The sequence below is a fragment of the Egretta garzetta genome, unplaced genomic scaffold (genome assembly GCF_000687185.1).
Source record: "Egretta garzetta isolate BGI_Z169 unplaced genomic scaffold, ASM68718v1 scaffold330, whole genome shotgun sequence".
NCBI classification, from domain to species: domain Eukaryota; kingdom Metazoa; phylum Chordata; class Aves; order Pelecaniformes; family Ardeidae; genus Egretta; species Egretta garzetta.
The window spans coordinates 260,486-279,826 of record NW_009258275.1 but is presented as its reverse complement, the minus strand read 5'-3'; the positions used below and the strand labels follow the sequence as shown (position 1 = coordinate 279,826).

At 49.5% G+C, this 19,341-nt stretch overlaps 1 protein-coding gene across 9 annotated transcripts in view; it reads right to left on the bottom strand.

Annotated features, from left to right (window-relative positions):
• SSH1 (slingshot protein phosphatase 1) overlaps positions 1–19,341 on the bottom strand; it is a 36,241-nt gene that overhangs the window by 5,611 nt on the left and 11,289 nt on the right. Inside the window, exons 1-12 of one of the 9 annotated variants that reach the window (XM_035891402.1) lie at positions 16,569–16,926; positions 13,735–13,838; positions 11,885–11,949; positions 10,976–11,097; positions 8,694–8,762; positions 8,189–8,254; positions 6,697–6,891; positions 5,878–5,971; positions 4,340–4,468; positions 2,958–3,004; positions 1,469–1,615; positions 583–783 (exon numbers count right to left, since the gene is read on the bottom strand). In XM_035891402.1, coding sequence (XP_035747295.1) covers positions 583–783; positions 1,469–1,615; positions 2,958–3,004; positions 4,340–4,468; positions 5,878–5,971; positions 6,697–6,891; positions 8,189–8,254; positions 8,694–8,762; positions 10,976–11,097; positions 11,885–11,949; positions 13,735–13,838; positions 16,569–16,654 — 1,325 coding nt within the window. In that variant the 5' untranslated portion in view covers positions 16,655–16,926. Of the gene's footprint in view, positions 1–582; positions 784–1,468; positions 1,616–2,957; positions 3,005–4,339; positions 4,469–5,877; positions 5,972–6,696; positions 6,892–8,188; positions 8,255–8,360; positions 8,763–9,800; positions 9,985–10,975; positions 11,098–11,884; positions 11,950–13,734; positions 13,839–15,303; positions 15,565–16,568; positions 16,927–19,341 lie in introns of those variants that run through there. The other 8 variants (XM_035891411.1, XM_035891397.1, XM_035891416.1 and 5 more) reach the window with 8 other exon arrangements.

Here is a 19,341-nt window from a genome sequence, read left to right as displayed (position 1 = left end):
AGTGAAAAATTTTCCTCCTCCTCCCCCAGCAGAGCAGAGGCCAAGCGGAGCATGCAGAAACCCTTACTAGATGCTACAGCGCTTGCGATGACAAAGACCTATGATTGGCATGGTCGCCCAGAACTGCAAATGATTTGCCTCCGACACTGCCTGAGCTCGGTTCTGCCTCATAAAACAAGAACAATGTTTTGCTGAACAGTGCTGGCTGCTGAGAAACACGAGCATGCTTCCCAAACACAGCGAAACCCTCGCTGAATTAAACCAGAGCAGATCTCCCTAGAAGACAGCTAATTTCCATTCAGGGAGGCCTGGCATGGGAAAGGTTTGGAAAAACACAATTAGCCCAGGCTTCGGCATCTGCCCTTCTGAAGGGGGCCCTTCAGACTGCAGCACCACGCGCGCTCTGCCAGCGTCTTCGAGCATCACACGCACGCCTGCAAGACAGTGGCAGGAGAACCCATCGCCTGAACAGAACCCCACGGAGATCAAGGAATATTCTGTGCCACAAAACCACGAGAGGTTGCCTACAATTAGCTGCGTTATTTCCTGCAAGTCACCTTTCCGTTCATCCCGACGCCTTACCTCGCGTCCAAAATGCCTTCGTATTCCAGAAGCTGTCTCATGAAGCCTGCGTTTGGTCTTGCAATGCTGCGTTTTTGCTTCACGTAATTATAGGCCTTTTCCAGCGACCAGCCAAATTCCTTCATTGCATAAGCGATCACGGTAGACGCTGACCGGCTCACACCCATTTTGCAGTGCACCAGGCACTTGGAGCGATTCTTCCTGCAGAAGGACAAACAGGAAAATAACATCTCATCTTTCTTGGTTATGGCATCTGCTGTTACCATTCCATGGTGGAGAGACAGCACTTTGTCCTCCTGACCACCCTAACGCCACGGCTCAAAAGGTGAGAAACGTTTTGGACCACGAGAAGAATCTCTCTCCAGAAAAGTCAGGAGTTTGAGAAGCAGCTTCAATCACGCTGCCATTTCAGAGACCACCACGAAGCCTCCTGCCTGCCCAAGGCTTTGGACACGAGGATAAGGGGGAACAACCCGAGCGTAAAAACCCAGCAGAGTTTGATGGGCTCTGTCACCATCTCTTGTCTGCAGAGACGGCTGGGGCTAGCGCAACACAGACACGTGTTTGGAAGATTTCCAGAACTTCTTGAGAAGAGGAAACGTCCTCGTTTCCTTTTGGAAGCAAAACAAAATAATAATAATAAAAAATATCATAGGGTAAGAACAGGTTAATGCCAGTACAGGAAGAGATAAGGTACGGGGAAATTCCAGGGCCACAGAAAACTCCTGGCGAAAGCAGTAGTGCAGAAGGCCCATTGCCTCCTCCAGCGGTGGTGTGGCTTCAGGGAGGGCCCAGCTCCATGCTGGATGCAACCCGCCGGGCATGGTGTCAGACCCCATGGCTTGGGCACGATCTCCCACTACGCTGCGTCACCCAGCCCACTTACTTGGCCTTATTTATGAAGTGGTATGCCTCATTCCAGTGAGCCAGGAGGTCTGTTGTCTCCTCGTCATACACGCGGATATTGTGATAGGCGAACAAACCGGGGAAAAAGTTATCAATTTCCCTGGTCACGTTCAAAATGTAGTCAATGCTGCGGAGAACGAAAAGGAAAATAAAGTTGAGCTGCCATGGTCATGAACGGGAACTGACAGACATCGTGAAGTCCATGAAATCTGACACGGCGTGAACCGTAAGATTTTATCTATGGCCCTAATCCCGAACCCCTGGGACGCCCGGTGACACAGGCCACGCGCGTGACCTGCCCGTTCCCCCATCTCTCACCACTGGCATATCCCATTCAAAGCCTCAGAAGACCTTGGGCGCAGGAGGGAGATCTTTATTTTGACCTGTCCGCCGAGGCTTCGTAGCCTCATCAGAAACATCTCTCCGTGTGCCGCACGCAAGCTTTTGGGATGCTGAAAGGAGAAAGGCGCATTGGCTGCGAGCAATTTGCTTGGGGAAGAGCTGGGGAACAGACCCTAGGATTCACAGTTTAGCTGCAAACCCCTCCCTTTTTCTTCTTTCTGACCAAAAATATGAAATGCGACTCACGTGGTATCGCTTGATTCCTGCCAAATATTAACAGCAGGGATTACAACGTACTCGGGGAAGAACGAATGCCCGTGGTGATTTACTACCTCCTATCACTCAGACAAATCAAGGACACGGGGTATTTGTTTCAGAATTTGTCCAGCTTTGACTTTTAGACATTGCATGTCAAGATGCCTTCCCCGTAGATCAGAAGTATTAACGTGCTGGGGGATTTACGTGTTCGAAGATGTTCAGACATCTGTTCCCAAGGACTCCAAATGAAACATTTTTAGTCATGCTGTTAAGCAATATTTTTCGGTTTCTCACATCGGGGTTGGTGTACGCCTTGGGCAAGCAGCAAACACTTACATGCAAAATTCTCACTCGTCCAAAAAGCGTGAAGGTAAATCGAGCCAAGAAGCGGTGCGGTGATGAGAGCGTGGTGAAAGACAGCCCTGCAGCTGCCTGTCTGGGCAGGTGAGGTGGAGATTGCTCATCCACAGGAAGTTCTGCTCCATTTAGATAGAGTTTTTTTTCCTAAGCTTAGCGCTGCAATATTTGCTCTCCTGCAGCCTGCAGGAATTCACACCTGACACAACAATACGTATGGCCATTTCACGCTCGGCCGCGACACACGGTGGGGGGGCGGAGATCTTGATGGGCTTCACAAACGAGAAGCTTTGTTATTTCCACTCTACGTGTCATTGATAGAAATGAGGTAGGAAGGATTTCTCAGCTGAGGTCTTGACGGTGAGTTACCCACATGGCTGGGAATGGGCCCAAACTCAGCCCTACAGCCTACAAACGTCCTACCTCATCTCGAGAGACCTGAATGTAAGCTACAGGCAAACGACTGGAGGTTTCAGAGTCTAAGGCTGGTGCTTGAAAGGTGCAGTACTCACCCCGAGCCCTGCAGCTCCTCGAGGTTGGAGGCGTTCCACTCCCCCCCCCGCCCCCCCCCCCCAGCCACAAAACACGTGTTTCAAAGGAGCCTGAGACCCTCCTCCCTCTTTCCTGAGGTTCTGCAATCCCCCAGGCTCACTGAAATATTGGCAATAGCCTCTGGAAAAGCAACACGGCTGGGCTGCAGCCAGTGCTGCAGCTCAGCACAGAGATGTCCCGTCCTGAACAGGCAGGGCCCTCCCAAAGGAGGGGACAAGGGCATTACACCCTCACCTAAGGTGTGAGATCTGGGCCAGCATGCGATGGAGCACATCCCAAATCACTGTCCCTGGCCACTCTGGATTTTTAACCACAGAGATAAATAGCACAGGGAAAGAAAATTATGTGTGGCATGACTGGAGAAATTCTTTACACTGAGGGTGGCGAAGCACTGGAACAGGTTGCCCAGAGAGGGGGTGGAGGCCCCATCCCTGGGAACGTTCCAGGACAGGTTGGCTGGGGCTGTGAGCAACCTGATCGGGTTCAAGGTGTCCCTGCTCCTGCAGGGGGGTTGGGCTGGGTGACCTCTGGGGGTCCCTTCCAACCCAAACCATCCTATGACTGGGATCACAGGTATATGAGAAGCGAGGCAAATCCTGGAAGTTATGGGCGCGGTTACACCTTGGTATCCCCCCGTACTTGCGAACCGAAAAGCTAAAAAGAGTCTGAAAAGCAGGTTTTGCTCTCAAACACGAGCGCTTCCTCTTTCTCCAGAAAAAAAAAAAAAGCACCAAGCATAACGGGCACAAGTGTGTTCATCTCAGGCAAGTCTTTGTTCCAGCTGGCAATGCCTGGTTTTGCTTGGAGTACCATCTAGTGGCAAAAGATCAGAGGAAACACGCACCGTGCTTTGCTTTTTGCACAAGCTGGAACAGCGCATCGGCTTCAGCCTTATTCTTTACATAGTTCTGGCCACGCATACAGAACTTCATAGGCTCAGTTGAGAAAAAGAATGTCCTCATCAGAGTCAAGGAACGAACAGCTAGAGCCTTTGACCGCCACAAAAGAAAATCTCCACTGCTAGGGACAGAAAATGAGCGTGTGTAGGGAGAACTTGGGCTATGCCAGGGTACGTTCTGGAACAGGATCGACCTGCTGGGGAAGAACCATTACATCGAGTCCCAGAAACAAGAACACAGCCAGAAAAAAAAAGGGCTTTTACGAGCAATATGGGTCCCGTGGTAAAGTCTGCACAAAGCAGGGGATAGCGGGCTGCTCCCCTTGCTCATGCTGCACAAGTCAGCCTTGACACCAAATCCAGCTTCCCCTTAGCCCAGCGACTTGTCAGGTCACTCCCCACTGAGCCTCCTGCTGTCCTGGAACTCCTACCATAACAGCTTACCAGATATAAATGATCAAAAATCAGCGACGGTTTGTCCATCTGACCCAGGATAAGCAGCATTTCATTGTCTATAAATTCCTTGAATTCCTTCAAGTTGCAATTCATGTGTTTCTCCAGCTCATTTCGTATCTGCAGAGGAGAAAACAAAGGATGCCACCTAGAATCGCGTCTGTTCAATAGAAACATTTGTTGGCACTCCTCTGCAAACGCTTTTTCTGTACTTCATTAAAAACAGCAAGAGGGATTTGACCTTTCAGAGACAAGAAATCTCACTACGTGGCATCTCTCCAAGGATCCAAGGCCCCCAGATTCCAGACCTGTAAATAAAGCTTTAGATAACATCTGAGTAAAAAAAAAAAAAACAAACCCTAACGTATTTGGGGTACCTGCTTTTTAAAAACAATTCAAGAGATAAAACCCAAGACCTTGGAGAGCAGCCACCAAACAAACGTGAAACCCGTTAGAAGCAAGGAGTGAATAACAGCAGCGGCGTTGGTGAAGAGAGATTTCCAGTACTCTCCCTCTTTAAAATACCAGGGCACAGACGTACAGCCCTCTCGCTGCACCTCAGCTTCAGGAAGGCGCAGGGCAAAGCAGCACCACTGTGCTTAACCCACCGCGGAAAACGGCTGCAGCAAAATCAAAGCATCTCGACTGCACCAAGAGTTAAGGACACGTACACAGAGAGACAAGTTCTCAGCTTACGCCTACAGCTTGCAACGCTGCTGTTACACAGGCGTGCATCCGAAGCCCTGGGTGCTAAGCTTTAGGAAGGAAAGCCCTGCACGTTAAAAACCTCCCTCAAAAACCAAACAAAAACCCAGCCCAGAGAGAACTACTTCCATTTGCTCTGAGTATGTCTGCACTGCGGCTGGACGCGTTGACACCAGCCTGTGGGATGGATAGAAACTAGCTTCAGACTTCCTGTGTAATTTTCCATCCATAAACTCGCTAGCAAAATGTTGCCCGCAAGCCCCTCTGACATTTGTTCAGGAACAAAGAAAATAAAACCTTAAAATGAAGCCGACAAGGAGAAAAGCAGACACACGCTTTGCTCTGCACGGCCCACGAGTGAGCGACGGTCAGGCCACTTGTTTAACGCGGCCGCGAGGCCTCAAGCCACCAACTGCATCGCCCGAGTTCTGCCTTCGCGTGCGCAATTCACAGGGATGCACCGAGGAGTAAGGGGCTGCGATTCATTGCTCAGACATGCCCACACGCGCTACGACCATCTGTAACGCAGGCATTGCCTCTGCTGCCACTCTGTTGGCAAAGAACCGGGCACTACGCACTTGAAAGTCACGTACTTAGTTACTAAGGACTTGAAAAGGGCGCTCTGATGTTGGCCTTACCCCCATTTCCCTCCTGGAAAATCAGAGGTATTGCAAAGCCAGAGCGCAGAGCCTTTACGGAACAGCTGGAAATACATGCTCAAAAGCCAGTGACACCCCGTCACATGGTGTCTCTTCAGCAGCGCAGCACTCTCTGGAAAAGGAGTCTAGCAGGAAGAATAAAATAGCAGGAATTTTTACATTTACCTCCTTAGAAGTCACATTTTCCAGGTCTTTGCTCATCATGATGCTCCGGAGTTTGGCTTTAATGAGCCGTTCTGTTCGTTCCCTTTCTGTTGGCCTGAAAAGGAGAAGGAGAGGATGTCTCCAAGCTGGTAGTAAACCTATGGTGCAAGTCATACAGTACAGACAAGTGGTGGTAAGGACTTGTCTTAAAAGCAATTTTCATGAGAATAATGGAAGAAAAACATTTCATAGCATCGTAGAATGTTTTGGGTGGGAAGGGACCCCCAGAGGTCACCCAGCCCAACCCCCCTGCAGGAGCAGGGACACCTTGAACCACCTCAGGTTGCTCACAGCCCTGTCCAACCTGGCCTGGAATGTTCCCAGGGATGGGGCCTCCACCCCCTCTCGGGGCAACCCCTGCCAGGCTTTCACCACCCTCACTGGAAAGAATTTCTGCCTTAGATCCAGTCTAAACCTGCCCTGCTTCAGTTTAAAGCCATCCCCCCTTGTCCTGTCCCAGCTGGCCCTACTAAAAAGCTTGTCCCCCCCTTTCCTCTGGGCCCCCTTGAAGCCCTGACCGGCCGCACTCAGCTCTGCCCGCAGCCTTCTCTTCTCCAGGCTGAACACCCCCAACTCTCCCAGCCTGGCCTCAGAGCAGAGGGGCTCCAGCCCTCGGAGCATTTTAGGAGCCCTCCTCTGGCCCTGCTCCAACAGTTCCATGCCCCTCTTTGAAGACATTTACGAAAAGAAAGGAAAGGAACCGCTAGTGGAAGGAAAGGGAGAAGGGGAGATTTCTCTCGTGAGCCAAGCCAACTTTTTCTAATAAAATTCACAACTGACTTGTCAACAAAGAGGGCTGGCGAGTCGGGGCGGGTGGACTCCAGGTCCTGCATTGCATTCCACTCATTGATGCAGCTCTGGTCAGAGCTGATGCAGCTTTCATAGTACGTGGCCCAGACCAAGGCCATCCCGCCTGGGAAGTAGTTGTACCTCCTTGCAACTTCACAGGCTTTATGGAGGATCTGTAGAGCAGACCTGTGGGTTGGGAGAACAAATTTGTGCAGATGTGAGCAGCAGGAACAGACAGAGCAGGACCTGGGAGATTTTCACAGAGAAAAAAAAAAAAAAAAATATTTTCAGCATTTTTTCTTGCAGTTTGCTTTTTGAGAGCGGCAGATTTATTTTATCAGAGTTCAGAGAGGGCACAACCTGCACCTTGGAGGCCTTCTCAAGAGCCAGTCCAAGGCAGAGGTGGAAGCCTTCCCCTGATTAACAGGCAAGCACAAGGCACAAGTCGCTCTGGGATCTAATGATTAGCTAACTGGTAAAGCCAGACCAAAGAAAAATAAAGAACATGGACAATTTTCAAACCACCTTCAGCAAGGAGTCAAATGTGTATTTACCATCATTCTTGGCCCCTGACACACTCCAGGGACAAGGCCCAGATTGGGTCATTTGTTTTTGCAAATTCTAGTGTTACTTTTTCCTTCCTCCTCATTTCCCCCCCCCCCTTCTTTTAAGCTCTACTCCGAAGATGTCATTGTACTGAACACATTAACCACATCTACGGCTGCCAACAGGAGGGGCCGAGTTAAAAAATGACAGGAACAAGAGTTTCGTTTGTCTCTGTACCAAATCATCCCCAGCACGACATCCTTCTCTCCATCTGCAGCTCTTCCCTATCAGATGCCGCAAGGACAGGGATCTCTGGAGGCTCCAGCAGGAGCCAGCAAACTGCCCAGGCCAAGAGCGATGCATTTGCTCTTTGCGGGGCTGAAGAGCAGCCTCTTTGAGGAGGAATCTGCTGGCACCGATGCTGCTGATTCAGCCACCTCTGCTTCAGTGTTTTGGAATCCCTGCACATGGGAGGGGTGACAGAAGCTGAAAGGTGAGCAGGCCCCCTGGGGCGGCACGGCAAGTTTCCGCGCGGCAGGAACCCCAGCCTGGCCCCAGCAATGAGGCAGAAGACAGGGAACGCCATCAGATTGGCAGCGGGTCCCGAGTATCCTCCTTCAGCCAGTGAGAAAAATATGCAGAGAGGGGAAAGACGGGGTTTGCAGCCTGAGGAATTCAAGTTGGGCTTTCCGATTTATTCATCTCGCTAGTGCCGGTTCCCTTACATTGAAGGGCACATAGCTGCTCTGAACAGAAGCAGATCCTGGTTTGGGATCAGTATTCCCACGGTCCCTGCTGACACAGGGAAGCAGCACCTCTGCTACAGCTCACTAAATACCAATTATGGAGAACGCTAAAATGCAGCTTGTTTATTTGTTTTTAATTTATTCACAGAAATGACAGTCTCCTCCTCAACAAAGCTAATTCACGCACATACCACATGGCTTGCACCGACACCGGCTTGAAGATGTGCATTCTCCCTGCAGTGCTCACGCTGAAACCACTAAGAGAGAGGGGGGGAAAAAGAAAACCACCGGTCAGAAACTGCTCTTCTCTGCATCACAAGCTGCACTCTACAGCTACTGCAAGGCAGCTACAGGGGCACTCACAGCAAAAAAGAAATCAGGGATGAGAATCTCTATCACCGATTTTCCAACATCCTCCCAAATAAGAATGGCAAGCAGACACCCTTCCCGGCCTAGGCTGCCAGGAATGGGAGCTCTTACGCCCCGAGGAGGATTTCAGAGAACATTCACTGGGTATCACAGGTTCCACCAAGCAGTCTGAGGGCAGCAAGACAAAAACTCACTGTCTGAGTAAGAGGACTGCGGCCATGAATCCAAAATTGGAACTTCATTTGCAAGGTGACGGAGAATCTCTCCTAGAGCAGCCCCCAAGTAGGGAAGGACATTCACATTTATCCTTTTAATGTGGTTTCTTACCCATCACCGTCAAGATGGATTTTAGTATCACTCCACAGACGAAGAACCATTCCTATAGTGCAGCTTTTACTGGAAGAGAGGTTGTTATACAGGATGTTAAATATAGGCCACAATGCGGTCACGCCAATATCCTAAATTATTAATACTCTTTAATTTTTAAAATCCTCAAGTCTTGCTCTAGTAATTCCTAGTAATATCTTAGGCCATCAAACGCGTAACACACAAGGAGACCGGCAGCTGAAGTCTAAAGGTCTGCTCTGGTATTAGCATGCCGATTGCTCCACAGGGCTGGAGGAACATCACCGAAGCAAGGATCAAAACTACCAGCTCTCCTCTCCCCCTCCAGAGCCTGCCAGAAAGCGCCGCAGTATTTACCCCATCATCGTCCCCGCTCCCTCACCCTCATCAGCTCAGGGCAAGGCAGCTCCCTAAGCGGACGGAAAAAGCAGATTGCCGCGATCTGGCTGCAGGGATCTGGCTCGCTAAAGCCAGGCAGAAAGCAAGCCTTGGTAGGTGGCAGAGCAGCCACCTGCCCTTCCCTAAGAGCACCCCAGGGGCCTTTCAAAGCACCGCGTGTTCGATTTTCACTTCATCGCTCTGGCTGGTAGAAAAGACAGAACGGGATTTTATGAGTTGACCAAACCCAAAAGAACACTTTCATTTCAGAGATGCAATCTGGCGAGAAAATTGTACTGCAATGGGTGCCAGGAACTTTCAACTCGTAAATAATTAAGCCACTGAGATATTAAAGTTTTAAAGGAAATTGGGATGCAAACAGCAACAGCCAGTTCGCAAAGAACTCAGGTTTTGTTCTGTTCTTTTCCTTTCTTAAAAGCCTTCAGCCGCTTTCTACAGCAGATCAAAGGGTTTGACAGGCCAGTCTGAACACACACGAGGACAATGTGCAGTTTAGAGCTGTGTGAGAAAAAATGGTTTTTATTAAACACATGTAAAAGGAATAAAACCCACCAAAGCGCCCGGCTAGTCAAGCTGTCAGCAGTCGGAACGCTTACAGCTCCGCAGCGACGTTTCAGCCCCAACACAGAGCCGTGGAGTCGCTCAGCGAAGTCGCTAACACCAACTGACTTCTTTATGCATGAGACTTACCCTTAATTAACAAAACCTTTGGCTTTCAGGGGAGGCGGGAACTGAAATGGCAGCTAACTATCCAGTCAGGATGGCTTTGTCCTGACTTTGCCATCTTTCCTCTTGTCTTGCCATCAGTAATCACCGGGAGCCAATTACTGCAGGGTTATTTCAGATTTGAAGGCGGCATAGCAAACATTCACCGCTGTTGCACGCTAAGCGTGCCATAAGGAAATGCTGCGTTAGAATTTCCTCCGTAACGCTCCCAGCAGTAATCAGACAGCAGATACAAGAGGCAGCATCAAAGCCAAGGACAATCATCGTATTAGGAAGGCACGGCTAGGAGGTTCGCTAACAGGTCTCACTGCAGTGCAAAAGCTCCCCCCTTCCAGTTACAGCAACAGAAGCAACCCCTAAGGTTTTCCAAAAAGAAAACAAAAGTCATGCTGGCTGGACCAGCACAACACGGCAGCCTGCTAAATCATCGGAGAACAGAACCAACAGCCTGGAAGCTCTGACTGCTAACTCCAGCTCTGCCAAACCAGCCCTGCCTCTCAGAGCCAAGAGCTTTTCTGCCTTGGTTTACTCACCTAGAACTGGAATCATGTGAGAGGGTTCTGCGATAACAAAATATTTTATTTGCCTTTCCAAATGTTATGTGCTCTTATCAGTTCGACAAAAGAAACAGCTCATTACTGACACGTTTGTTGGTTTTGGAGGTACTTCTGCAGCATTGTTTTTTGATGTTATTTGGCACCTACCCCCCCCCCCCCCCCCCCCCCCCCCAAAAAAAAAGCAGCTCCATTGCATCATACCATCAACAGACTTGAAGTCTGGTGGACGGAATAAATTCCAGTTTTGCAAATATGTCTGCAAAAACATTTTGTAACAAGCAGGCAGCTCACAACTACCACAGATGAGGTAGATGCCACAACCCTACAGATGGATTGCACGTGACCGCCTTGCCCACAACTGCCCAGAGATTCCGAGTAGCCTGAAAGCTTACTGGAACAAAAAAAAAATAAAAATCACCCTCTCACCCTCATAACCGGTCAGAAAACTCAACACACGTCCTTTTTCTTGCTAGAATTTGCAGATACATGTAAACCAACTGCCTGGGGATGGTTTGGTGTTGACAGGCTTTCCAGAGAACCCAGCCTGCCTGGTTTCCAAGCCCAGCCTCGCCTTAGACATACCTCTCCTTGCTGGAGAAATCCACACCCAGCAGAATATTCTCTTCTGTGTCCTGTCGTCCGCTGCTGTACACAACCACCATGTACCGGACTCTGTCTGTCCACACACTTTCCAAACGGACAGCCTAGAAAAAGGTCATCAAGCTCTGCAAAGTAGCTTTTGGATAATTATTACTTCCATTGCTGCCTAGTACTTTTTAAGGTGTAATTGTGCCCAAGAGCTTTAATGAGCTGCAGCACGAAAGGCACAGGGAGAGCTGGTCCCTCTTCCAGCAAGGCTAGTTGCCAGTTTGACCTGGCATCGGGTGGGGAGAAGATTGGCCTAGATGACCTGCCCCAGTTCAGAGAAATACTACAAAACGTAACCTGAAGATTGGTTCTAAAGAGGTTCGACTAGAAAGTTGGTAAAAACATCGGTCATGCACTGAAGTGAAAGCAGAGGCAGGCTCAGAGGCTTCTTCCACTCCCAAGCCCTCACTGAAACACGTTCGTCATGCTGGAGGGGATACCTGATGTAGACTTTTCTGCAGTGACTTTTATAGGCTCTGCAGATTTCTTTAAAAGAAAGCCCAGCCCCATTTGGATGTAATTTCAAGCCTGACTTAAGAGTGTCTGCTAGCATCAGCAAGCTCCTGTCTCTCCTCCTGTATTGGTGTTTGTCAGCTGACTGGAAAATTAAATCTAACAAAACAAGCACACTTCAGACAGAGCAGCTTCCTGACCCACCTCGTTACCTGGATGTAAGGACCAGGGCAAAAGGGGTGGACAGGAAAACGCTGTAGGGCTGGCAACCAGCACACAGTTAAGCTGACTCTGAAACCTAGGATTTGCCAATGCTTTTCATGAACCTCTGCAGTTGTGTTTCAAACACCTCCAGCAGAAAGGCGAGCAGGAAAACGCATCTTTTCTTACCAGTTTGATCCTATCCTCACACCGAAGGAGGTTGATCATCACCTGGAGGTGCTGAGGCAAATCACCTGCAGAGAAATAATCAGAGAGAGTCTCTTACTGCACTAAGCATAGTCTTGACCTTTAATGAAATCAGATGTTTCTAAGTTAAAAAAAAAAAATTTAAGGCAGGCCAATTAACTTTGGTGTCCCAGAAGAGTACTAAGAGAAGTGAGTTTCTCGAATGAGCGTTATCCAGCTGCGTACCGACCTCACAGTATTTGGAAACTACCAAACATATTGAGACCACCTGTGCCTGGCACAAAGGATGACCTCCTTCCTGTGACAGCACCTTAGAGAAGACAGAAAGACATGGGCCCTGAGGACAGGGGAGGACAAGGTGGGAGGAACAACTCCAATTGGAAAAAAAAAAAAAAAAGGAACAAAGGAGAAAAGGAAAACTTGGACTTGTGAAACACACATAGCACGGTGGGATCAGCCCCAGGGGCCTTACTGAGGGTACATCTGAACACGAGAAACTGAGGAGGAGGAAGGGCTGCAGGAGTGGCCCGGTTTGGGGGATGGAGCCCTTCTATCTCAAAGCGCTGCCCATGCAACAAGTCCCTTAGGCTCCAGAGCAGCGGGTACGCTTCTGTTTGGTGAAAGCAAGCGAAAGGAACAAGGAATCTACAAGGAAACAAAACAAATTCACCTCTAATAACTTGGTAATGCACTCATAACTTTCCATACAAGATAAAATTCCTTCCGTAGGATGTTTGCTGGGTTTATGAAATTGCTGACAATTAAAGAGACCCAAAGCCAAGCTTGGCGTTCAAACACCCTCTTTGTGCTTGGAGTGTTTACAAAGCAGCAGACACACAGTACCACACTGTGCCTTTCCCACATGCTCCTGCTCTCAAAACGCCCCAATGATCTTATTTCTTCTTTCCCAGTGATCACTTACTCCAAAACTGTCAAAGACAGAAGGATAAAACCACTGGGTCAGGAGAACCCACTTTCCCACCCCCCCCCCCCATCTGCTCATCCTTCCTTACGTACGCTCACCATACAACTCCCTACAATTTCTTCCTGCCAGTTGGACACACTGGAGGGGACTGGGGGAAGAAGGACAGTCTGTTCTTAAGCCATCATAAACTTTTTACAGGCCAGATTGCGACAAGTTAACTGAAAAGGGGATTTTCCTGAAACCAGGAAAGGGAATATAAGGAGCCAAGAAACACACATCCATCCAGAGACCCAAATCCTGTCAAAGCGTTCCTCACTCTTACCAGCAACATCAAATAAACCCAGCAACAGGTAGCTTCGGAAGAACAAATGGTGTCAGCTGGCACTGAAAGTCCCAAGCTTCGGATTATCGGAGCCTGGGAGAGTGCTCGGAGAAATGTCCCTGCCATGCTGAATCAGGACCTCGACAACTACAGAAGGGGTGCTAGGGCCCTGTGCCTCAGCCTGCCCAATTTTCCTCCCCACAGGCCAAAGGGGAAGGCAAAGATCAAATCACAGAAGAACAAGTGACATTTCTTCATCTGCGGAAAACAGGGATACATACTCAGCACAGACTTTCTGGCTCAGCAGGCTTCCCTGCCTAAGGAATGCCCAGCTGAATGCCATAACGTCTGTAACGAATAAATTTCTACTCCTGTTACAGTTCTGAGACAAGGACAAAAAGCTTAAATACACGTTCCCGTTCAAATCAAGTGGGCTGAAAGCCAGGTTTTACTCGGCAGGTTGTACAAGGCCCACTGTGGCAAGGAGAGGAGCCGTCCGCCCACCCAGGCGTGCCATCCGCCTGGATGGGATGAGCAGCAGAGCAAGAGGGGAAAAGAATTTCAGTAGGTAATTTAATCCGCTACCTGCATGTTTGTGAGGATGCTGGAGACTTCGCTGGCCCTGGGAGCTGCTTCCTTGTTGTAAGAAAAGGGCTGCGCCTTTCACCATGAAAAAGCTCTCGCTTAGGCTGGAAAACAAATGATAAAGGAAGTCAACTGAAAGGACGTTATCAGCAAAAGGCACGCTCAGGTCCGCACGCCTAAGGAAGGACGGGCTTCCCCTGGCTACAGCACAGCAGGATTTTGCCATGAGAAGCTGTTCCCAAAGTTTGATCCTGCCACTTGCACGGCACGGCTCCGGGAGCGTTCATGTGTCATCTTCCACCAACATTTTATTACTTGGCCATTGCAGGAGATACTTGCCTGAGCTGTCAGGCGCTGGAAATGACTTTATCATTTGATTATCAAACTCTGCAACTTAAAACCAGTAGAGGGTAAGACTCTTCACAGGCTTAGACCTGTAAAATGACTGGAGATCAGGTTCCGAGTCAATCAGTTCCTACTCATTTCAATTCTTGAGATTTCTTTGGAATGCAAAAACAAGCACACGCAGCCATCCATTGTCTGTGGATTTAAAGGGGAAGGGAGGGCAGACGAAACCTGCACATCCCAGGAGAAAGGAAACTGCACTGAAACCTCAGGGGAAAAATCCCCAACTGGCACAATAGTGAAGATTTTGCTTTGCTCTGCCTCGATACAGCCGCCCTGGGAAACCCTACTGCTAAGGGGGCAGGTCACGGTGCGTGCAAACGCGTAACACTATTTCCACAAAGTGACACCCAGGCCCCCAGAACGTAACTAAAGAGCAGGCTCAACACAACCAGTCGTTACAGTAAGCGCCAGCCTAATTCCACAGAACTGCAATGCATCTGTGAGCATTTCAGAAACAGACTCGGACGTACGTGGTACCGTTAGCATTTCCCACGAGGCTGAAAATCAACATGACCAAGCTACCTTTTAGTTGCCACAGTAACTGCTGACATTGCATTTCCGACACTGCTCAAACCATCACAAGAGACGTGCCTCGTTACAGAGCCCAATTTTCTGCCGCCCTCCTCTTCCAAACGTAGATAATCATTAATTACTGGCTGCTATCTACTCAACAGAAAAGCTCCATTATGAGACTGCGCTGCACGGGAGTTACTTAGGCTATGGAAAATGATCCCAAGGGAGTTACGACTCCCAGAGCTCGTCTGTTCTGTGCTTTACCTGGGGTCCTTGCCCTTGGGCAGAAGCGAGCACTAACGCTCCATTCTGCCTTAGTGGTTCTGCGCAGACAGACATGAATTTCATGTCTTTTCAGCTTCTGCTGCAAGTTCAGCTTTTCCCTTCCATGAGAACACGGCCAAGGTTCCCAGGCAAATCTTCCATCATTTTGCAACTGAACCTTCGAGGTGCAAAATTCCCAGAAATATCTGGATCAGGTTTAAATTTGAGACCTCAGCTGCTTTTAAAAAGCAAATGAGAATTTTCGCCTAAGTTCCAGGCTCCACAAGTCATATGTCAGATCAATAAATTGCCAGCAGGACAGCTGCACTCTAATTAAAACCAGCGTTTCTCCGTTTACACTCCCACAGTATTCCAAGCACTCACCACTCGCTTCGCTAGCAAGTTGTGTCGGAACAGGAGCCACGCAGCGTTTGCTCGCGATCCGGAACGCCGGCGGCTGCTCTGCCTGGCACGCAAGCTATCGGCAGGGATTTCTGCAGACAGGAATTTGGTTCATTCCATAAGCGAGCCAGGAAGAGTCCCGTTTCCTTCGCACACCAGATCTCACAGGGAAGTGTTAAAAAAGGCCAGAAGCTACACAAAAGCACACAACGTATAGGGCGTTCGGCTAAATCCCAGCTTCAGGCACGCGCGTCTGTTTTGTAGCAGGAGGAAGGGAATGGGTAGATAACACACAAGGAGATAATTCACAGTAGTCCAGTCCCAAGAATTTTGGGGATATATTTCTTTGGGAAAGTAAGAAAAAAAAATATCCCAAAGGATATTCTTTTATCCCTAATAAAGTACTGACTGGGATTTCTACAGCAGGAAAAACCTTGGAAGAGCCAGAGCTCTTTCCCAAAGGCCTGGGTAACTCTGACAGTTCATCTCACCTCTTGCAGTCGGGAAATCTTTTACAATAAAGCAGAATATTCCCAGCTGCAGGCAAGTGAGAAAGCTGTGCTGTAGGAGCAGAAAGCAATTGCAGGGAACGGACAACCCACATAGCAAAATTTTTGTCACCGTGCATTCACCTGGGTGGAAAAGAACCGGAAAGCAAAGCCAAAGAGCCTGTCGAGAGCAAGATTTCTTTTTTCCTTTAAATGTTTGTTTCCTAAACGGCGCGCTAACCTTATGAAGCACAGCCTGGCCGGGGCTCAGGCTGCCTGTACCTCCCCAGCACTACGCGCGCTCCCCAATTTCCACATAAGCTCCCGTTTCCATACATCCAGCATGGTGCCGTACAGAGGTAACGCACCCAAGTGCCTCTTTGCAAAAGCTCAGCTTTGACACCATACCGAAACAGCACCATCACCCAACGCCGCCCCTTATCTCCGCTCCAGGAACGCTCTTTGCTCTCAGTCACTTCATGCAACCGCCCTAAAAGACAGCTAACAAAATAACCGTGAGAAAAAGGCAAGGCACGGTATTCCAACCCTGCTTTAAAAAAAACCAACCCCTTTAAATCCTGCAGTTCCAGTAAACAACTGAAACGCCAACCTTTTTAAAAAAAAAAAAAAAATCTCCTAAAGAACAGAAAAATCCTAACATTAAAGAACATCCCCAACTTTTGACCCTCGGCAGCAGTGCTAAACCGCCCCAGCAAGCAGCATTTGTTAGCAGCATAAAAACGAGTGGCTTATACATACTAATGTGGACTGGTTCCCTTTGAACAGCAGAAGCATTGTGCTGGCCCAAGAGTCAGGCAGAAGTCAGTAAATTCGAAAAGATTCATAACTAGCTGTAAAACTCACATCCTCTTGCTTCTAAAGCCATAAAAAAAAAAAAAAAAGGAAAAGAAAAGGTTGACCATGTATTCTGTGCGGAGCAGAGAAACCGCGTCTTGTTGATGCTACCCAGGAACTGGCTGACTTCTACAGAACACTGTGTCTTCCACTGATATCCCGGCTTGAAAAAGCACTTGTCCTAACATATCCCGATGAAAGAGGGCCATTCAAGAGGGGGAAAAACCAGCTGAGGCTCCTCTAATCATTTCCCTCCTCCAGACTCGTTTGTTTGTTTGCTTCCTCCCGCATGCTCCGAAGGCAACGCAGCGCCTATCGGCGACCGCAAAGCAAAGCAGCCCGGCGCTGTAGAAAGTCCATGTGGCCTGGGACAGGGCGAGATAAAAAGCATCCCATCGACAAACACCAGTTCATTTCCTTGCAATTAAAAGACTGCACGCCGCCACTGTAATAGATGTGCGACAAAAAGGCATGAGCTGCCAAATTAAAATGCTTCTTCACGTACCGTACGGCTACCACGGTTTGATTTGCAGAGCGACTCGTGAGTTACTGAGCTACTACGGAACAAGAAAGTCTTTCAGGTGGCTTGGTATTTATTTGTTAGTGGCTGGCTATAACCAAATTCGCTGAAGACTCGTTTCTTACAGCCCCCTGACTGATTCCGTCTCCAGCCATAAGCCATAACCGCATGCTGGCATCTCACCAGCACCACCAGCCCAACCAGGAGGAGAAGCAGCTTTCTGTCCATTTTTTACCCGGCCCGACTGGCACACACAAGAGAAACCACCCATTCCCTGGATGCCCTCCCAGGAATCCTGACCAGCACAGCTACTTTACAGGAGTCGTTTCAGGCTCCCAAATAAATGCAGGTTTTGTCACAACCCCAGCACCCCGGTGCTCTCTAGTGCTCCAGTAGGGCTGCAGAGCAGTCCCCGTTCCGCTCCATAACCTCAGCTTACCAAATTAATGGCATTAACCCCCTAAGGGGGGTAAACACCCACGCTTAGAAGCATCTGGGAAATGCTGAGGGTGTTGGTGGGAGGGTACAGACAGCTATGGCACTTTGCCGTCCATAAAGGAGGGGCCCTTCTGCACCCAGAGGGATGGCACCCAGGGGCTAGCGAGGGGAGGGTGCTTAATGGCCACAGCACTGCCGAGAGCGGGCTCCGGCGTCTCCTGCTTCACTGTCCCTTGCTCCATCCGTTGGCTCTGCGCTGCTCAACTTGAAAAGGAAATATTTCTTCCCCTTTGGGAAAGCCCCAGAAGAGCGTGGCTGCAACGCACATCAATTACATTTCGAGTTGCTTAAGAGCACAACAGACAGCGCCTTTTATTTGTTACAAAATGCCGCCCCCCGGGTCCGCAAATGCCAATAAGCAATCTGTTAAAAATACTGGGTTTCGTAAGAAGAAACAGAGCTGCTCGCGTTACTGGACAGACCGAGCGAGCTGGAAGCCAGCTGCCAGTCACAGAGATGTTCCCTAAGCAGCTCAGGCTGCGGCGTGTCCCAGGAAGAAACCTCATATTCCTCGGGTATTCCAGCTCCCTCTTTCAGAAGGAAATCTCACATAAGACGTAATCATCTTGCAGGATACAAGAAAATACTCTATTAATACATCTTACAGCTGCATAACTCTTCTCAAAATAAATACCCACACACAGAAGTTAGTAGAGAGAAAAACACTTTCCCTGGGAAGATGCAGCCAAGCCTGAGGTTGATTCAGCAGCCTCTTGCTAGCTGAAGAACTAAAAAATAGTAACTAGCTGAAAGCGGCAGAACACAGAAACATCAGCGTTTGCATTCAGCCGGGTGTCCCTGCTGCTCCCAGAGCTGCCGCAGGATCGCTCTGTGCACGGGATGCCCGAGGAGCCTGGCTTGTCCCCACACCTGCAATGACCTTCGGTGTTCCTGGAGCTGTAATGAACACGTTGGCTTCGTCTTTGCCACCGATCACAACCGAGAAGCCCTTTAGCCCCAGCGCTGTCCAGATCCGCTTGCTTACAGCTCTGCTCTGGGAGCATATCGTAGTGCTGGATTCATGCAGTGAACGTGAGCGGATTTCCACTCCGCCTGGCTTTCCTTTGCCTCTTCCTCGGGGACAGGGACAGCCCCGGGCTCCAGCCAGAGGAAGGTCCGAGGGCAGGGAGCTCAGGGAGCAGAGGAGCTGCTCCTCACGCAGCCGGGCAGAGGCTGTCCTCAGGAGCAGCCCAGCACCACCAGAGGACCAAGGCACACGCACCCGATGGGTCAAGGCTTGCTTCGGCTAACACCCAGAGCTCACCTCTGCTTGGGATTACAGTTACGCTATATCCTCCTCTCCCAAAGAGATAATATTCCATATGTCCTTTCAAGATATCTGCTCCCACCCGAACCTTTCTGCTTCTCTCTAACCTTTTATCTTGAGCAACTCCCACACTGCTGATCTGTCGTGTGCTTCTGCAGCTCAGGCACAGAGCTCCATGAGCCAGAAAAGCTCCGTGATGAAGCCTTGCCCAGGCCACACCATCATGCTCTCCGGGCACTAAATCTCTGTCAAATTAAGTTTCTTAATTTCCCCCTCATTAATGGAACAAAACGTACGGGCGGTGCGGGGGCAGAGAAGGTCATCTATCCATCCGGGCTGAGCCAGAGCACTCGGGGGACAGCGGTGGCCTCTGGGCTCATCCCAGTGCAGAG